The 22,174-nt window shown below is 36.4% G+C and overlaps 1 protein-coding gene across 1 annotated transcript; it reads left to right on the top strand.

Moving 5' to 3' along the window:
- The first annotated feature begins 5,926 nt into the window (after nucleotides 1-5,926).
- Nucleotides 5,927-12,857, top strand: LOC130874965 (interferon-activable protein 204-like). Its single transcript, XM_057770549.1, has 5 exons — nucleotides 5,927-6,205; nucleotides 7,636-7,748; nucleotides 8,256-8,414; nucleotides 11,066-11,488; nucleotides 12,663-12,857. The coding sequence occupies exons 1-5, from the start codon at nucleotides 5,941-5,943 to the stop codon at nucleotides 12,855-12,857; spliced, it is 1,155 nt and encodes a 384-aa protein (XP_057626532.1). The 5' UTR covers nucleotides 5,927-5,940.
- Nucleotides 12,858-22,174: the final 9,317 nt, after the last annotated feature.

A 22,174-nucleotide genomic window follows, 5' to 3' on the forward strand; every position in this document is an offset into this window, starting at 1 on the left:
GCCACAGACCTTCCCTGGCCTCAACCTTTTTTATTAAAACATAAAAGTAATTTCACTCTGTGACTTTTATGGATGTTTTGAACTGTAATTCTAAACTCCGATAAATGATATCGAGTGCAAAGTAAGTATGATGAAAATAATCCCAGCTTAATATCAGGGCACTAGCAACAAAGGAGTGAAATCAAGTTCAATAAATAGATTGACACTGTGGGGGGAGGAGGTATACCATGTGAATCAAGCCAATTAAGCTAATTTTGTGTTCTTTTCTGATCTTTTAGAACATGTTATAAGCTGCCTCTCTTATGAAAACAAAGCTCACATCCTTTTATAACAGAAAAGGTTCCAATCATTACCTATTTTTACATTCTTACATGTCTGTACATGTATGACTCCCAGGTGTTACTAGAAAGTAAAATCCACAAACAAATATATCACAAAATATTCCATCAAAACTTCTACACTTTAATTCTAATCCCATACTTTATCATTTTAAAAAATTATACACAATTTCCTTAATTTTGGGGGCCTCATTTGCAACTGAAAGTAGCGGCCACATGGAAGATCAATGGGAAGAGTCTGCAAAATAATTTAAGTGAACATACAATTAACTGCTGCAGAAATCGAGCCTAACTTTGCTGACATCTATTATTTTAGCAGCATACATGAATCTAATTCCAAACACAAGAAATGATTTCTGAATATTAAAAGTATTGGGTTCGAGATGAGTTCAATAAATGACTTGAAATCCTGGAGGTCTTCAGGTCTGTATATTTATCATGGTCTTTAGAAGACATTAAACTATGAAAGAGGTAAGATCTCTGATACATCAAAAATACTCATGACTTGGGACATGATCTAGACTCATCTGTATAATTAGAGATCCATATCTCTTCAGGTATATGGACTGCAGCTTGGCCAGGGTCAGTAGACTAGAATGCGCTAATGCCTTTCCTGAAAGGAAACCCTGTCTGAGGCTGTGACATTTCGGCTAATACAATCCTGCCATGATGAGTTATAGGGAGGGATTATAGCATGGGAAATTACTTCTTAAAGTTTGGGATGGAAAATAAGCTCAATTATTGTTAAGGCCCTGTCTTCTTCACTGTGGCATTTCTCACACTACTTAAATACTTAAGCACACAGGTTTTATGTAACACAAAAAGTTCTTTTATATGTTTCACTACAAAAAATGAGTTAGCCTTAAATTCTATAATGTTATTTTTTGTTTATTTATCATGTTGTTTTTAGGAATTTTAAATTCATAGAAAATGGTGCCAGGGCCAGACAGATGACTCAATGAAGAAAAACGTTTACTCACAAACTTGACTAGCTGAACTAAATATATAATATATTTATATTATATATGTATAATATATGAAATCAATATATAAATATGCTTACTCAATAAAGTAGCACAAGAGTTACCATCTAACCTCCACATAAATGGCAGAACATGCATGTACCTGTACACACACACACACACGAGAGAGAGAGATGATAGATGATAGATAGATAGATAGATAGATAGATAGATAGATAGATATAACTTAAAATGAATGAATGGTGTCCAAATTAAAGTTCCCATATATCCTTTACCCAACACATGTACCATCTCCCTCACTGTCACCATTTCCCACAGCAGTGAGACATTTGCTACACCTAACAAATATGTGTTTAGTACTGATATGTCTTTACCAGTCCAACACATAATTCACATCAGAGTTTTCTCTTCCTTTTGTACATTCTGTGGTTTGGCACAAATGTGTAATACACATGCCTACCATTACAGTATCATATGGAACACTTTTACTGACCTGTTCTTTAACTTTTCTTCTACTTCCTCCATGTACATGTAACCCTTGATGTTTTTGTCCTGTGTCTATACATTTACCTTTCTACATTATCAATTGGAACTAGACCTGGAGAAAGAATCTCTCCTCATGACTCAGCAAAAGGCTCAAGTCTACCAGCAAACAAAACCCTTCATTTGCATGGTGAAATTATTAAAGCTATGATTGGAGGAAGGGCAGTTTGTCATTTGTATTAAAACGCTGTGCCTTGATTGGTGCAGATAGCCATAAAGTTGTTTGACAATGTGCCTTAATCACTATAAATTCTCTTTATATGTCCATATAAGCAGGAAATAATTTCCCTTTGGAAGTATGTGGAAAAGTCACTCCTGGTTTAATCTGTGCTATTGCAATATAAAGCTCAATTAGAGGCTGCTCTTAAATGGCCTTTTCTTGGCTTTTGTTTTTCACTGATAGAGTGAGATGAGCTGGTAACACTAAGAAAGTTTAGAAGACTGTGATGAAGGCAGAGTGGTGGAGGTGACAGTATTAGTGACAGTGGTGGTTGTGGTAAAAGAGCATCTGGGAATTCCAGAGATCTTCTGGGGCTGAAATAAGAAGTTAGAGATAAAGACAATGAGGGCTGTATTAATAGCTGAGGATGTGACACTGGCGACTCTAACAACCAGATGCATCCTAGACAGCTGTCAATCCTTAAGTGCCAACAATGCCAGCATCCTAGCCAAAGAGCTGTGACACTAGCCATGCTCAAGGCCCCAGGATCATAAAGGCACTGCATGTGTGCTGCCATATTTTACCTACTGCTTCCAGAAACTGTTGATGACAAAAGCTTCCAAGTTCAAGGCTGGAAGTTGGTGATTAAAGCCCAGATTAACAAGTCTCCCATCTGAAACCTCAGGACCACAGATCTTGGCTTCTGAAGAGTTTGGAGTTTGTAAGACCCTGGGTATATTAGACTATGTCCAAGGCCTTGAGTCCTCTACTACGATAAAAACCCTGTCTCAGCTCTCCATGATTCCTACCTAGGTAGAGCAAAGAGGCCTTGGACAGCTAGTATTAACACCCTGAAATTGGTGCACCCCGTATGTGGGGTTTGTGTCTAGTGACTAGTGTACAACTGTTTGCTACAAAAGTCACAAGGTTAGGACTTTTGTGAGCTGGTGAGTTTCATAAGAGAAGAATGTGAGCATAACTAAGCTTTGATATATATTATAAATATTTATATATATTTACGATAACCACAGTGTTTATGGGAAGTAAGGAGTCAGGTTTCACTAGCCAGGGAAATTGAAAGCTATGAGCAACACTGGGAGGAGGCCTGACTATTTCAGCACCCCTCTCCCCAAGGAGAAAGCACAGTGAGTGACATCTAGTGCTACTCAAGATAGGAGGTGACTTTAACATTGTCACAGACCCTGGTATCTTGACTTGTGTCCTACTCTTCAGTTTTTGATTTACTCGTTCATCTATCTACTCAAACCAAACAAGCTCACTTCTTGCCTTGTTAAAGGTCTCAGGATCTGGACATCGCTGCAGAAATTTCCAGGGAGGTGAGTCTGTTTCCTAAATATATGATCAGATATCTCTGTGAAATATAAAAGAACATAGGAAAGAAATCAGAGATTTCTACTTGCCATCTAAGTGCTGAATCTTATACATTTTTATTTTTAAATTTTCTAACTTACACTCCTATATATGGCCCATCGTAAAATCAATACACATATGTAATGTCTAGTAATATAGTCTGCCTTCAACAATCAACTATTGTATGTTTTAGGAATTACACATTTTATTTTCTAACTGTGCTGAACTATGTTATACGCTGTTCTGACCAATAATTGCCCTGTTGTGCTAAATAAGAACAAGAGTTGAGTTGTACTCTGTGTTGTAATCTTGAATTTATTTTTTAATTTCTTTCTGTTCCTCCTTTGTTCCTCCTGCCTCTAGATCTTCCCCATCTCTAGAGAACCATGATTCCACTTCATTTTTCTATAGAGTTTATTCCTGTTAATAACTGAGACAAGTGGTATTTATCTTTCTGTATCTGTCATGTTTTACTTAACAAGGTTATCTTATTTTCTATTCATGTTGCTTCAAATGACAGAAGTTCATTGCTTCTAAGGCTAATGAATACTTGGTGTGTGTGTGTGGGTCATGTATGGAAGTGCAGGTATACACATATTACAGCATACATGTGGAGATCATAATGTATCTTTGGGGAGTTGCTTCTTGTCTTCTATGTTGTTTTGAGTAAGCCTTTCTTATTTTTCTGTTGCTATGCTCTGTATTCCAGAAGAGCTGGCCCACAAATTTCCAGGCAATTTTCCTATCTTCAGCTTCTCTGTTACCATACAGGGGCTAGGATTACAGACATACACTACTGCATCTTGTTTCTACAGGTTCCAGGAATCTAATGGCAGGCCACAGTGGGCACTTTTACCAACTAAGCCATCTCCATTGCCCATTAAATGTGTATTTACCATGTGCTTTTGTATTTGGTTTTTTGTTTTCATTTTTCAAACAGTCTCATAATTGGGGATTCCCTTGAACTCCTAATCCTTTCTCCACCTCTCCAGTACTGGAATTATAGACATGTACTATGGTGCCTGGCTATTTGTTTTCTTAATTCACTCATCCACCCAAAAAGCATTTGCAGTTATTCTGTATTTTGGCTGTTGTAAATAATAATGTAATAAATATAAAAGTGCAATTACCTTTTCTATACAACTTATTCATCTCCTTTGGTTATATATTCATTTAATGGAAGAAATGAAATACACTGGTTGTACTTTTTGTGTTTAAGGGATTGCTATATTATTTTTTGTAATGGTTATACTAAATTATGTAACTTCAAACAAAGTATTAGAGTTGCTGCTTCTCTGAATCCTAATCCTAACTTATTTTTATCTGTGTAATGATAAATACTCTAATTGGGTGAAATGATAGGTCACTATAGCTTTTATTTAACTTTTTCTGATAATTAGAAAACTTGCTTTATGTCTAAAAGCTACTTATGTCTGAGTACATATCATATTTGTTTTTCTGGGCCTGGGTTATCTCAAGCAATATGGTGTTTTCTAGATCCATCAATTAGCCTGAAAATTTCAAGATGTCATTATTTTTTTCTTCTGAGTAGTACTCCATTGTGTAAATGTACCACATTTATTTTCTTTATTCATTATTCAGTTGAGGGGCATTTAGGTTGTTTCCAGATTCTGGCTATGACAAACAATGCTGCTATGAACATAGTTGTGCACATGTCCTTGTGGTAAAATTGGGCAACCTTTGGGTATATACCCAAAAGTGGTATTGCTTGGTCTTGATGTAGGTTCTTTCCTGAGAAATCGCCATACTGATTTCGAAAGCAGCTGTACCAGTTTGCACTCCTACCAGCAATGCAGAAGTGTTCCCTTTTCCCCACATCCTCTCTAACATAAGCTGTCATCAGTGTTTTTGATCTTGGCCATTCTTACATGTGTAAGATGAAATCTCAGAGTTGTTTTAATTTGCATTTCTTTGATGGTTAAGAATGTTGAACATTTCCTTAACTGTCTTTCAGCCATTTTAGATTTGACTGATGAGCACTCTCTGTTTAGGTTTGTAGCCCATTTTTATTGGATTATTTGTTCTTTTGATGATAAATTTCTTGAGTTCTTTGTATATTTTGGAGATCAGCCCCCATGTGTTGTTTCTATTGGGTATTATTGTCACAGTCTCTAGAAAAGTAACCAGTATAGCCACAGTAAGTCTGAGGAGTCAGGATCTGACAAACACACAAGGAAAAGGTTCAGGCACTTAAGGTGAAGAAAAGAGAAGATGTAAACCAATACTCCTAAGTTCTGCCACAGTGGCATTCTTCCAGAATCTTTCCATCTCAGCTAGCTTTGACCCAAATAACCATCTTCTTTAATAGGAAAGATTGATTTGAAGTTTTTCCTAATACAGAAATTCTTACCCAATATTCCGTGTAACATAAATGACTGTTGTACTATTGTTTTTCACGGACACACATGTATACAATATTTTCACATAGTGCATTCATTCGAATAGACATTCTTAGGAAATTTCTGAACACATATACAACAGTGCATGCCAATTTTCTCTTACAGTTTCACCAACAACTTTAAAGATGGTGAATGAATACAAGAGAATTGTTCTGCTGAAAGGATTAGCGAACATCAGTAGTGATCAATTTGACTTCTTTAAGTCATTAATGTCCAGTGATTTAAGACTGGAGCGAAACATGCAAGAGAAATATACCAAGGTTCAGATTGCTGACATGATGGAAGATGAATTCCCAACTGATGCTGGATTGAGCAAACTGATTGACTTTTGTGAAGACATACAAACTCTTAAAGGACTTGCTGAAACCCTTAAAGAAGAGAAATCAAAAGGTAACATGTAACATAGAACCCTCTGTCCCTAGTACCATATTGCTATCTCTGATTCCTTCATTAAAGTACCCACATAGCTTTCATATACCCAATTTATACTTCAGTGATCACAGCTGTTCCCTTTCCAGTAGATGCTATGACTTAAGAGCCTATTTGGCATGTGGACGAACACAAAAATAGAATTTCATCAAAGATTGGGCTTGTAGGTGTAACATAGATATTAGAAAATTATGGTTTAAAATCTAAGTATACTCATTAACCAATAGTGTCACTTATTTTATTAAGAATACTAGCATAATTATCCTCCCTATTGACAAAGATAAGACAATACTTTAATCAAATATCACGTAAGAAGGTATAAATCACCATTGTCTTTCATAAAATTATTGAGTTAGGTAATAAGATTTTAGAAAGATAAAATCCACTACTTTTCTATCTTATTCCACAAGTGAGTACCAGATTTCTTTCACTGATTTTTTTATGATTTGTGATGGAGGAGGGTCATATGTCTATCTGTTGCTTTCATTGGTTAATTAATAAAGAAACTGCTTGGCCTGATAGGTTAGAACATAGGTAGGTGGGGAAGACAGAACAGAATGCTGGGAGAAAGAAACCGAGTCAAGCAGACGCTATAGCTCTCCTCTCCAAGAAGGATGCAGGTTAAGATCCTTTCCGGTAAGCCACCACCTCGTGGTGCTACACAGATTATTAGAAATGGGTTAATCAAGATGTGAGAATTAGCCAATAAGAGGCTGGAACTAATGGGCCAAGCAGTGTTTAAAAGAATACAGTTTCATGCCGGGCGGTGGTGGCGCACGCCTTTAATCTAAGCACTCGGGAGGCAGAGGCAGGCGGATCTCTGGGAGTTCGAGGCCAGCCTGGTCTACAAGAGTTAGTTCCAGGACAGGCACCAAAGCTACAGAGAAACCCTGTCTCGAAAAACCAAAAAAAAAAAAAAAAAAAAAAAAAAAAACCAAAAAAAAAAAAAAGAATACAGTTTCCATGTAATTATTTCGGGTAAAGCTAGCTGGTGGCTGGGAGCCCTCCCGGGTGGCAGGAATCTACAGATTTGAGTGTACTATACACAAAACATAACCAACAAATCATGATGAAAATTTGTATTTTTAAGAGAATGGTAGGAGAATGAGAATGAGAAAAGCTTGGCTGATGTAATGAGGTTCAAGGACAGGAAGGTTTTCTCCCATTATAGGGAACAAGTACGGAAAACATCAAGTAGTAAAAACCGTGTCTAAGACTGTGCCTTTAGTGGTATAATCCTACAATAACCTAATGGAATAAACATTGATATGAATGCAATAAAACTGTATTCATATGGCAGGAAAACTAGATGGTTCCTAGATCCTCTATTTTGGTTCAAGTGGACTCTTTTGTTCATGCATTTGTTGTGATGAAAATTATATTCTTCCCAGTAAAAGGAAAAACACCATTGAGAAATAAGAATCAAGAAGCAAGTTCTGCTATAAAAACACCAACTGCAAGCAATACTTCAGCATCGGATGGAGGGGAAATTTCCGCAGCTCAGGTGAGCTTGAGGTACAACAACAGATTGACCAGCCAAAAAGGCTGCAGCAGAGCCGCTTGTCCATACTCTGTCCATCAGGCACTGACTGCTTTTTTAGTTTATCTTCAAGCTTTATTGAAACTCATGGATAAATGATCATGTGGCATTAAAATTTGTTAACTCCTACAAGAGATGTGGTATACTTGACAATCAAGAAGAATAATGGCTGTTTTATGTTTATACAAGACCTAGTTTTCAATTTCAAATTCAAATTCAATTATGTCCTACCATAATGATAATGTGAGAAAAACTGTGTATATAACCCTTTCCTCTCCCTTTATATAATGAAACTACTTATGCACACATTTTGTGAATATTCACAATTATATTCTAAACCTGGCCAGAGGGTGGGTGTCACTCCAACTTTCCAACATATTCAGGCATAATAAACCTACTACCTAATAATGAAGACACACTTTGGTCACTTGATACTGAGACTCATTAACATTGCCATGGATACACTTTCAGAAAAGAAAAAGTATGAATAATGAAAAGACTGCCGTGAAAAAGGCCAAGGTGTCTGAGAGGCCAAATCACCCTCCATGTTCTACAGAAAACACAGCCAGATGCCAGTTCTCAGTATTCCAGACCTCATCTTTGGCTTCATTCAACACTTCTTTGGATAAGGTACAAGTCTTATGCCTCTCTTTCATTTTCTCGATCTAGATATCAGAATCAGATCTTCAAGTTTTGACCATGTTCCACACTTATCACTGAGATTTAATTAGTTAGACACACACAGTGTTTGGATACAATAGAAGTAGATCACCATATAAAGGCAGAAACATAAATGTAGGTGATACAATTACAGAATTTGCTGCATCATAACTTTCAGCTGCCACGAAGACATTTGATAAACTTGGCATTTCTGACAATGAGAAATGTCCTGCCTTGAGCTGATCATAGATAGGAAGAGAGAGATGAAGAGTCAGTAGCCATAGGCTCCATTTCTAAAAGATGGAACCCATACCTGACTCAGCTAAATGAGTCAAGAATAATTCATTGTAGATTGTTTATCCACTACTACAAACTCAGTTCCACTTTCAATAAATATTGTGAATGGAGACTGTGTTTGATTTCCTGGCTGCCCAGACTCTAATAATCACACAGGAACTACATTAATTGCAACACAGTTTGACCAATAGCTTAGGCATATTTTTAGCTAGTTGTTACATCTTAAGTTAACCCATTTCTATCAATCTGTGTATCACTATGAGGGTGTGGTCTACTGGTAAGGTTCTGGCATCTTTCTCCTTTGTCAGCTACATGGCATCTGCCTGACTCTGCCTACTCTCTCTCTCTCTCTCTCTCTCTATATATATATATATATATATATATATATATATATATATATATATATGTGTGTGTGTTCAAATTTTCCACCTGGCTTTACTCTGCTAAGTCATTAGTTAAAACAGCTTTATTCATCAATCAATAAAAGCAACTCATATACAGAAGAACATCCCACATCAGAATATCCTTGAAATGTGTGCATTAATGGTGTAGGAGGTCCTTCTTTCTATGTGTTGCTTATATTGGTTAATGAATAAAGAACCTGCATTGGCCTGATAGGGGCAGAATTCAGGTTGGCTGAGAAGACAGAACTGAATTCTGGGAGGAAGAAAGAGGAGGGGAGAGACATCATGGAACCGCCAGAATCAGGCATGCTGAATCTTTCCTGATAAACCACTGCCACATGGTGATATATAGACTAATAGAAATGAGCTAAATCAAGGTGTAAGAGTTAGACAATAAGATGTTAGAGCTAGTAGACCAAGCAGTGATTTAATTAGTACAGTTTCTGTGTGATTATTTCAAGGTTAAGCTAGCTGGGTGGCTGGATGAACAAGTGGTCCTGTTTCTTCTACACATTAAGAATCATTTTGTGAGCCACAATCAGAGAGTCTGGTTTTATCACATGCTTGTTCAGTCCCAGTCCAGCTGGATTTGGTGAGCTCTCATTAGAACAGGCACACTGCCTCAGTGGGTGGACCAACCCCTCACAGTCCTGAATCCCTTGCTCGTCTTCTTCCTCCTTCTGCCCTTCAACTGGACCTTGGGAGCTCAGTCCGTTGCTCTGATGAGGGTCTCTGTCTCTATCTCCATCTGTCACCAGACAATGATTCTATAGTGATATTTGAGATAATCATCAGTGTGATAGTAGGGCAAGGACAGTTCAGGCACCCTCCCCTCTGATGACCAAGAACCTAACTGGGGACATCCCTGGGGACACCTGGGATCCCCCTAGAGCCAAGTCTCTTGCCAACCCTAAAATGGCTCCCTTAATGTAGATATCTTCTTCCCTGCTCCTATATCTGCCCTTCTTTCATCTCTACCCTCCCACTCCCCCAAGCTTCTCTCCTTCCCCAACCTTACTCCCACCCCTATCTCCACCCCCATACTCCATTTTGTTTTTCATAGTATCTCACTAATTTATTTTATGCATATCATATAACTTTCTGTTAATTTCAATCTAGTCATTCCTACTTGTTTATTTACCTATCACTATCACTAATTATATTGCTTTTTGATTTTTTGTTAATATTTTATTTAATTTTTAAAACAATCTTATTTTACATACCAATCCCAGTTTCCTTTTCCTCCTGTCCTTCTGCTATCTCCAACATCTATCCACACCACCCCCAACTGCTCCTCAGAGAGGCCTCTCACAAGGAGTTAACAAAATCTGACACATCACTTGAAAGAGGAACAAGGCCCCTTTATCTATGCTAAGCAAGGTACCCCTCCATAGGGAATGGGCTCCAAAGAGCCAGTTCATACACTAGAGATAAATAGTGGTTCCACTGCTAATGGCCTCACAAACTGCCCAAGCCACACAAGTGTCACCCACATTCAGAGAACCTAGTTCAGTCTTATACAGGTTCTGCAGTTGTCAGTCTGGAGTCAGTAATCTCCCACTTGCTTGGGTCAGCTGTTTCTGTGGGTTTCTCCATGATGATCTTGGCTCCTTTTCTCATAATACTGCTTCTCCAGGAGTTCAGCCCAGTGCTGTGTTCATGCTGAACATCGTGTTTCATGTTGGAAATAGTTCTCTGAGTTTACAGCAAAAGTGCTCAAGGTTCTGTGGCTAAAGTCCATTGTTTTAATTCATTAGACTTTTGGCCAGTGAAAGAGTTCCTCTTTAGCTTTTCCATAGTTCAACCAATACATAAAAATTGATAGAACTAATGTGGAGATTCTGATTTATCTTATGTAAAGGTTAATTTTTTATTTGTGGTAAACTTATATGTTTATATCTCCGTGTTTATTCAACCCAGAACCAAAAGACACAGACCCAAAATCAGAGCACTGCCAGAGGTGCTGTTTGCAAAAATGATGTCATGATAGTGATGGTGCTCAATGCAACAGAGCCATTTGTATATAAGTCAACAGAACCTGGAGGAAAGATGATGTTTCATGCTACAGTGGCCACTGAAAGCGAATATTTCCATGTGAAAGTCTTCAACATCAACCTGAAAAAGAAGTTCACAAGAGAGAATGTCATCATGATCTCTAATTACCTTGAATTCAAAGGAATTCTAGAGATAAATGAAGATTCCTTTGTGCTTGAAGCTGGTCCTGTCCAAAGTATTAAAGTCCCTATAAGCCTTATCAGAAAATCAAAAGAAACTCCCAAGATTTTTGATATTCGCAAGTATGCCACTGGAACACCGGTTTATGGGTTATTTACATTACATAAGGTAATGTCTGAAATTTTGTTTATGTCTTCTTCTCCACCAACACCTGAGCTCAAATATAAGAACTTTCCAGTCCATGTGTAATGACTATATTGTTACAGAAGACTTTACCATGTCTGGGGTAACAGATGAAATTATCCAGCATATTAAGAGATAATTCAACAGCCTATTTCCTATGATATTTCTTAAAAAGGTCTCTGAAAATAAATTACAAATAATCTTTACTTTCTTTGTTAAAAAATACTTACCCTTAGTCACAATAAGCAGGAATAGTATAGTAGGTCAGTACCATGCCAACAGTCTCAGATTTATAAGCTCTATTGCAACCGTACGATATTTATTCTTTTCTTTCTATACACTGTGTTTCTATTGATTGTCTGAACTAGGGTGAATATTAATTACAACAGATATTTGGAGTAATAAATGATTGGCTAGCAACTTTCTAAATTAAAAATCATTCAATAGAATGAATCTTTTATCTCTTCAGTAGCTTTAATCAATGTTGACTCTTGTATCTTATTCAATTAACTACTTCTGAAGACCTTAGCAATTGAGAACTATAGTATAAAGTGACATTTGGAAGGCAAGTGAACCTAGTTTTCTCATTTAGAGCAGAAAATACATGCAGACATCTCATTGATGGATCACTCAATACAGTGTGAATTGGGGATATTGGCTTATTTGGACATGATACTTGTCCAAATGTAGAAAATAAAAGTAAGTAAATGTAGAGTGTCTAAATGAGTGAATTACAGGAATCTTACCTGTTATGTAGATTCCCTATAACCTACTGGATGAATGAATAGTGGGAGTTAATGTCATTCATCCCTTTATAACCATAAGATACAAATATGGCTGCCTGAATTTCTAATGCCTATGATTCTGGGTGATTTAGAGAGAATGCAGGCAATTGAGGAATAAGAAGCAGAGGAAATCAGGAAAAGCATTTATTGTCCTAACACTTCCAGGCACAAATCTTCTTGATAAAGAAAGAAAACCATCACACTAATAAAGAAAGTTCTTTGGGGACACTTCACTACAGACACCTGCATGCCTGTGTCTGTAACAGTTCTCATATTTTTCTGTCTTCTGTCCTGAAAAAGTCTTTTTTGAATGTATAATAATGTTTGTGAATTTGATAACTTTCAGAAAGGGAATGCCAATTTTACTTTTCCAGATAAAGGTGAACCCAAAGAACACAATCTATGAAATGAAGGACAGCACAGGAAATATAGAAGTTCTAGGGAGTGAGCAATGCTACAACATCAGCTGTAAGAAAGGAGACAAACTGCGACTCTTCTGCTTTCAAGTGAAAACAATTGACAAGCAACCGAAGCTGGTGTCTGGCGATCACAGTTTCATTAAGGTATGAAGTAGACAGGGAACAGATTTATCAAAGCAGAAGTTCACATTTCTTTTGGATTCTGAATGTGAACTTTTAGTGTGTTACATAGATAATTCTGTCACTGGAGGGGAGAATTAAAATGATTTCCTTACACTCATGTCTATGGGGAAGATTTTTAAAAAATTGTATTGAAGAAATAATCCAAAGAATATTGTATATATGCTAAATAAGAAGATATATGAGGAAGTAAGAGTGACATGGAAATATATTTCAAAAGTGATCAAGAACAAGAGTTTTGAATAAGTCAAATTTGAGTTGAAAGCCAGCTTTAACCATTAAGAATTGACTGATTCTGGGGAAAGCTTCACTTTAAATCTGGACTTCAAGGTAAGAAATGCCTAGATATGTATGAGTTATCACAGAATTTAGCACATCATGAAAAGTGAGTAGGTACTATTTTCTTAGCGGGGTGAAGGAAAGAGAGAGGGATAGAGAGAGACCTAAGAGATAGAAACAGCATGAAAATATATCAATGTATGGCTCACCACTATTAATTCTTCTACATATGAAAGACAGAGACTCTGAGAACATGAGACTAAAGAGCTGTTTAAATGGTCAAATAAATGTATCATTGTCTGAAATAAGGAAGTAAGAACCATTCATGGTGGATAAAGTAAACATTGAAAGACTTTCTGAGTTTGAATGCTTGATAACTTTGACACATAAGTAAAAAAGAATTTTGTACTTGTCTTGAAAATTTGTGTTGCAGAGAAACTTGCCTTGGAGGTAGAAATATTAGTTAGACACAACTATGTACTATTATACACTTTGTATTAAATATTTGTGTTAAGTATTCAGAAACATTGCAAGTTGCTTATGAAATCTCCAGCAGTTTAAAAGTCACCATAGATTTACAGCACTAAAACATTTAAAGGCTATTGAGAATAATTTTGGAAATCAGGCAGCTACTTTATCAAGACATCCCAGAATCTATTTTATAATTTTATTAGGCAGGGAAAAGATAAATGGGACTTTGAGTGATAGAAATGACTAATGTTTAAGAAGATAAACCCTCATTATTTTACAACCAGCTTGGTAATGGTGGTAAGAGAAAAAAGAGGGTTCAAAGAACATCCAAAAGCTATTCAGAGGTAACACTAATAAGCAGAATAAATGGTGCTGGTACCAACACTAAAAACAAGAACAACACCTAGGGGTTTGAAGCATGCTCAAATTGATGATGATGTTAAACTCCCTTGAGGAAATTTATATCCATAAGAATAGAGAACACATACTAAGTACTTATTTTGTGTTGGGACTTTAAGCAACAATAGGGAGATAATAATTATTTTCATTTCACAGATAATCAGTAATAATCACAGACAACGTGCACGGTGGAACTGAAATCTACCTGTGCTACCTGGCACTGAATTCAAATTCTTATGCATGGTGATTATGCAGATCACTGAAGGCGGTTATGAATCACAGGACAGTGAAGGGATAGGTAAACAACACTATAAATTAAGATAAACAAATTGAAAGGGCAAGATAAAATGAAAGAGATGAAACATAGATAAAGACAATTTAAAGAGGAATGGGGTCAACATAGATCATTCCAGATACAAAAGAGCAAGGAGCTCTCTGGAAATAACTACATTATAAAGCTAGAGAAGACTTTAGCAGAAGGTATGCTCCAGATACAACAGTCAAAATGCAAATGTTGCTACATTCTGACACAGGGATATAAACATTAATTGTTCCATCTTCAATAATACAAGAATTCATGAGTTCCAACTATACCTGATAGCCCAGAGCAGTAGTAGTGAAGAAAATCAGAACTTCATGTAGTTTGATTTTGTTTTTCTGCTTCAACCCACGTTTTGAAAACGTAAACCAATACTTTTGCTTTTTTGTTATAATTCCCTGCCCCAAAAGAAAGTCATGTTGAGTGTAAAAAGCCATATCTTCAAGAACCACATAGTTGGAAAAGGGTGGCTCAAAATAAGGCAATACAATGAAGAAGGTGAAGCAGAGAAGATCAACAGCCTTTGGGGGGCTAAAAGATCATATAAGGCCATTGAGGGCAATAGACAAGGAGAGATGACTGGAGAAATATAAAGAGTGCTTTAGTTCATTGACTAGAATCTTATAGTATCTCTCACTGTCTCTTTCAAGGCTACCAAGGCTTGCAAAAAAAAAACACAGAAGATAGAGAAGAAGTGGCTACCCACAAGATCAATTCAGTGCTTTTAACAGTGGACAGCTTTTAAAATAGAGACACCAAACAACTGGAAATAAGCAACAGATTTAGTAGTACATTCAAGCATTTAAATGTCTTGCTATTTGATTTGTGATTATGTATTTTCATTTGCAAATTTCCTCATTGCTCTCTTTTTCTATGAAAATAATACTTGAATTTAATTTCTCTAGTGTGAAAATAATAAATTTCTTTTTAAAGGGACATCATTACAAAATGCTGTATGTAGTTTGTTCAGTTCATGGGTTAACTGCTAGATACTGGTACATTTGTGCTCCGTTGGACACATAGGATGGAATACACAGAATTTTGTCAACATTGAGTTCAATATTCTGATTAGAACTTCCAGAGTGTAGAATCTATTAGGATTCTCTCTCATTCTGTGGGCTGTTTCTTTTCTCCATTGACTGTTCCCTTTACTGTATACAAATTGAAGTTTTATGAGGTCTCATTAGTCAGTTGTTGACCTAATTCTTGGATGTATGAAGTCCTATAAAGAAAGTCCTTCTGAACAGAACAGTGTTAGCACAGGCACTAAGGATCAACAATTAATAAAAGGGACATCATGAAATTGCAAAGCTTCTGCATCACAAAGGACACCATCCTTCAGACAAGGAAGCAGTGTACAGAATGAAAAACAAGTATTACCAACTACACATCTGATAGAGACCTAATATCCAAATATATAAGGTACTCAAAACTCCAGTAGATCGATCAAATGAGTAATTCAATTAAAAAATAGGGTGCAAATTGGGCATGGTGGTACATGCCACTTAGTACTCAGGAGGCAGAGGCAGGCAAACCTATGTGAATTTGAGGATAGACTGGTCTACAAAGTGAGATCTAAACAGACAATTCTCACAAAAGGAAAGTCAAATGACTGGAAAACATTTAAAAGAATGTTCAACTTTAGTAACCCCCAGGGAAATGCAAACCAAAACTATTTTGAGATTTTTATCTTAAGCCCCACTGAACAGCTAAGATCAGTAGAATAAGTGACAGCTTATGCTGATGAGGATGTGAAGTAAGGGAAACAGCCATCCACTGCTGGTGGAGGGCAAACAGCTTACTTCAGTCTCCTTTAAACACTTTCAATAAAATGTTTTGTTTTATTTTCCTGAGAAGGCTTTTCCAGACACAAAACCATGATTACATCCTTTGCTCTCTTTAGAAAGTTTATAGTCTAGTTTTTTTTTTTTATTCTATGACCTGGTTATTCTTATTTTTAAGATGTGAAATGGTATTTACTTTAATATGAATATGGAATTTGTGCCATCAAAACCATTTTTCTTAGCAAAACATGCTTGAATAAACATCCTTTCTCCACTTATTTACTTCTCATTTTTGTCCCAAAGCAACTTTCTAGATTCTTTACTTCATTTGCCTAGTAGTTCCTCTGTATTTTAAGTTTAAAACTACACTTTGTCTTTAAAAAGAACCCAAAATAATAAACAAAATATTATAATTTTCAATATTTAGAGATATAGAAATCAGCATATAAACTGATACTCCCTTGTGTTGTGAATTAGGTCGGTATGATAAATAACCAGACCAGCTCAAGAATAACAGTTATATTTTAATGATTAAAAGGGGAAACTCACGCTACAAGAGTGGGAGGTCTGACAGCCTATCTGTCCAGTGGGCACCGCACAGAGAGAGCACGCACCTGGTTCCTCCCAGTTTTTCTACCTGGGCCCCAGGTAGACACACCCTAATTAGATGTGATTGGTTGATAGAGTTTCCCAATCATCCTTGCCTTATAAACATACAGATAGAATTTTTTTTAAAAAAAATATTTGCTAACATGATCAACTGCAATGAACTACAATAGAGTTTTAAATTTTGATCAATTTTCCCTCTTCTTACTTCCCCAGTTCCTCTGAGATCCATACCCAGCCTACTTTATTTAAGGAGTAATTTCTGTCTAATTAGTGTGTCTATACACTCTTGGTTATTGTCATACATTGGAGCATATCTGTCTACCAGAAGCCACAAACTAATAAAAATAGCTCTCTTTTAAAGATTTACTTATTCATTATGTATGCACAAATTATGGTACATTTACACAATGGAATACTACATAGTGGTAAAAATAAGGACATTTTGAAATTTGTAGGCAAATGGATGGATCTAGCAAAAGAAAATACATATTGAATGGGGTAACCCAGATCTAAAAAGACAAATATAATAGAAGGACTCTTTCATAAGCGACTTTTAGACATAAAACAAAGAAAAAACAACCTACAGTTCAAAACTCCAGAGAACCTAGACAACAAAGACACTAAAAAAGACATACATGAATTTACATAGAAAGGAGAAAAAAAGACAAGATCTCCTGAGTAAATTAGGAGCTTGGGAGTCACAGGAAAGGGTAGATGGAAGGGTAGAGGAAAAAGGAAGAGCAGAGGAAAATAAAATATCTCTCTCAGCTATGTATAGCTCAATAAAACAAAATATCTCTCTCAGCTAGGGTTAATATCTTTTCTCAATCTCCTTTCTCCATACTGGGCTTTTGTCTGACATAAGTTAGACAGGTCTGGTGAATACTCTCATGAGCACTGGACGTTCATATGTGCAACTTCCCTGTTATATCTGCAAAACTCTGTTTCCTATACTCATCCATCTGCTTAGGCTACTATGCTCTAGCAGACTGCAGGAAGCACGTAAGTACTTGTATTCACAGACAAGCACCAGGGAAATGAGGAACGTTGAACACACATGATTAGATTGTCCCTTTAAAGGAAGAGATATATAGTCTGTGTTCTGCCCAGAAGACTGAAAATGGGTGTGGTTAATAGACTAGTGACCTGGACACTTCTCATATGGCCAGACATTACTGGCTCACCCAGACTCCTACATTTACCTCAGTAAATCAATAGCACCATCCTTCCTGAAACTTCATCATGAACATTGTTAACCCTGAGCTTGCTTTCTTAGTTAATCTTTAGAACTCATTGTTATGGATTTGTCACTTGTACTTTATCAGATTCTGAATGTTGCCATGGCTTAATCTTTATAGTGAAACAGGATTAAGTTAATTAATACCATGAATTAAGGACAGTTGTGCTGTCCTTAAATGTGCTTGAAATAAATTACCTGACATCAGACTTTAATTTGAAACAAGACAGGCCACTGGGTCTTGTTGAACCAAATCTCCTTTCCTCCCCTGCATTGACACTCTGCTGGTCATGGTGTTTGGCACAAACCTGCGCTTCTATAATGATCTCTGACACGTAGCAAGAGAGTTTGAATTATAGATGTCACATTTAGGGCTGAGCACTGCACAGTCTCTTATTCTCTACACCTTGACCAGTTGTGAATCTTTGTTTTGATTACCATAGTAATGAGAAGGAACTGGAAGTCACTTTAATATTATGTCACTTTGGCAGAGTAATAAATGTCAACTCTTCCCTCTGGTCTGTGACTTGTCTAGCCCTACGTTCTTGGTCTAGATAATAATACCATGTGTGGATTCTATCTTGGGAAGTGGGACTTAAATCCAAGAAAAAAGCAGTTGGTCACTCCAATGATATTCATGCCACTATTGTATCTCTGGGCATATATTTCTAGGCTTGCCAGTTTCATAAGTATTTTTTCATTTTATACTTTTAAAATATATTTTAAATAAGATACAATTACACCACTTCATCATTCTTTTTTTCTCCAGCACCTCCAATTTTCTACTCATTTTCAATCTGATAGAATTCTAAAAAATAGTTTTGTTATATGTTAAATAACATACTATGCAAGTATGTAAGTATTTTTATTGAGCTCTAAATTTTCTGTGCTCCCCTCCCTGATTCTCCCCTGCCTGCCTCTTCACTCCCCTTCAATCCACTTCCAAGGTCCCCATGCACCCAATTTACTCAGGAGATCATGTCTTTTTCCACATCTCATGTAGATTAGATGTATGTATGTATGTATGAATGTATGTATGTATGTATGTATGTGTGCAATAGAAAATTCCTCAGATTCCAAACACAAGTTGTCTCGGTGATTTCATGTGCATTTTTAACATCCTCCTCCACTCTCTTCTCCGCCAGTTAAAGCAGCAGTGCTCCACTTACTGTTAGAGCTCCTTCTTGCTGAAAAGTCATTGTTTTGGTTGCTTGGCTTATTTCTGTTTAGTTTTTTTCTGGTGCTAATATGTAGGCAACAAAAGGGAGAGTTAAATAGAAATTCATTTCTATTGATTATTTTTAAAGTATATATATAGTGTTGGTAAACCCCGGTATAAGACTTTGGTACACTTTAATTTAGCATCTTTTTGTCGGTGTTGGGCCATTTTTTTTTTTGCCTTTTTGTTGTTTGTTTTTTGTGTTTCAAAAGAGGGTTTCTCTGTATAACAGCCCTAGTTGTCCTGGAACTAGCTCTTGTAGACCATGCTGGCATCGAACTCACAAAGATCTGCCTGTCTGTGCCTCCTGAGTGCTGGGTTTAAAGGCATGCACCACCACTGCCCAGTCAAACTTAACATTATAAATGTTGATTTGAGAACTCTACCCATATTAGAACAATATTGTTAAGTTTATCAGTTAAGTAGACCAAATTTCTAAGTATTATCAAATATTTTCACCTTGTAGTGAGTGCCAAATACTGCTGAATCTACTATAAAATTCAGAGAAAGGCATTTTTTTCCAAATTCACAGGTATGTGTACTCTCTCACACACATGGAATGAATACGATGTATATACATGGATAAATACATGTGCATGTGGAACAAAACATTCCATGATACTACTTGTAGAGCCTTGAAGAAAACTGCTGTAAGAAAATATGGTGCAATTTTACCATAAGATAAATTCATTAAATCTTATAAAAGCTGCTATTCCTTTCTAGAAAAAGAAAACATATTGTGTTATTCGGCAGTAGTTTGTAATGTTATTTAAAGCTACACACAAACACATATACACACATATATAATTATTTTCTTCACGTATTATACAGAGCAACTTGTTTTTAATTTTTCCACCACTGAGGAATGTTTTGTTACAATATTTAGGTGCATGACTTAACTAAAATTTGTCTGTTATCACTTGACTAGCTGGGTCATTCATGAACAAACTAATAGAGAACATTTTTTTTGACTCTGTTGGTCTCACTTCACTTTAATATATCTACCCTACATTTTAAGACAAAAACACTACTTATCCTTATATCCGTTTTCATGTTTCCCTCAACCATGCTGCAATATGTTCTTTTCTTCTCTCTGTCATCAGGGCATTCAATTTTTTAGTAAATAATATTTTATTTAATTCATTAAAAATTAAACTTTCCTAGGCTACAGAGAAACCATGTCATGAAAATCCAAAAAGAATTTAATGCAATACATTTTATAATTTTTGACAATTTTTCCATTATTTCTACCCTTAACTGCTCTTGTCTCCTCCACAAGCCTTTTCAAATTCATAATTTATTTAATTACTAATGCATAAAACATATATGTATGTACATGCATGTATATGTGCATTGTTTGTATGTGTATGTGATTAGAACTGACAATTTGGGATCTGATAATTGTTATAAGCTTTGGTTCAACACTGGAGAAGATTGTTTCTACCTTTCTTTTATTTTGTTTTTTGTTTGTTTTGTTTTTCTTCAAGACAGGGTTTCTCTCTGTAACAAACCTAGTTGTCCCGGAACTCACTCTGTGGACAAGTTTTGCCTCGAACTCACAGAGATCTGCCTGCTTCTGACTCCCAAGTACTGAGATTAAAAGTGTGAGCCACCACTGCCCACCTCCATTCTGCCTTTTGTAATAACACACTTAATGCATGTGGCTCTTCATTTGGGGGAAGGTGTGTGAGATTTCCTCCATGCAGGCTGTAATGTGAACAGGTGTTGCCATTATTAATATATTTTAGGAAGTCATGTTATTAAACTTTCATGATATGTCCATGTGCCATATAGAGAAGACACTGTCTTGCACTAAACAACATGGTCATCTGGCTCTTACATTCTTTCTTCCACTGTCTTCCCTGAGCCTGGGAGCAGAGATTGTTTTAGAGATGCATCAATTAGGGATGAACACTCCACAGTGTTTTCCCGTAGATGTTTATCAGATATGGATTTAAGCAATGCTTTCAACTACTGCAAAAAGTAGCTTCTTTGAAGAATGATGAGAGCTGCGCTTATCTGTAGGGTTCAGAATGGGTATTTAGAATGAAATACAGTTGGCAATTGTACTGGGATAAGAAAATGACAATAGTTGTTTTCATCTAGGGACCATTTGCTCACCATCCAGTAGCTGGCTAGGTTTTCAGTACCAGATATGATTTCCCTCCTATTGAGAGGGCCTTACGTCCAAGTGGACAATTGTTGGTTACTCCCAAAATACAAGTGCCACCATTGCCCCATTAGGAATATCTTCCTGTGCTGGTCATTGTTGTTCATATGTAACTGGGAAGGAGTATTAATTACTTTTCTCCTGTGGCAGCTAGCATATCAACTTCAGATGGATTGAGAGCAAGTCCACAACTCTTCAAATGTTGTACTCCAGACATCTAGATTGTATCACAAAACCACAAATGTGAACAACCAGGAGAATATAGCTCTTCCTGAACACAGTAATCCCGCTGTAACAGGCTGCTAGAAAAGCAATTTAGATGAAGCAGTGGCACAAACTTTAAAAAGCAATTTGAAATATGTCTGAGTCTTTGAAAAAATTCTTCATGAAGACTGTAAAATATAAACAGTTGAATGAAAAATGGAAACAATTCAAGACCCAAAAGTAGAATTTAGCAAAAATATTGAATCACTAAGAAAACCTAAACATAAATAAAACTGGAAATAAAATACTCAGGAAGTCTACAAAAGCCTCAGATGTAAGTTTCCCCAACAAATTAAAAGATATGAAAGAGAGGATTTCAGAATTTAAAGACAAAGAAGAAAAAAATTGAATACCTTATCTTAGTCAAAGAAAATGTTAAATACAAAACCAAATACAATTAAGAGTTGTACAACACAGAGCAATATGGTGTGTGTGTGTGTGTGTGTGTGTGTGTGTGTGTGTGCCGCGCACCGGGCCCCAGTGTCTGTGCTCTGTGCGCTAGAACCCAGTTCGCGAGTTTCAGGAAAGGGAGCTGA

The sequence above is a fragment of the Chionomys nivalis genome, chromosome 5 (assembly GCF_950005125.1).
Source record: "Chionomys nivalis chromosome 5, mChiNiv1.1, whole genome shotgun sequence".
Taxonomy (NCBI): domain Eukaryota; kingdom Metazoa; phylum Chordata; class Mammalia; order Rodentia; family Cricetidae; genus Chionomys; species Chionomys nivalis.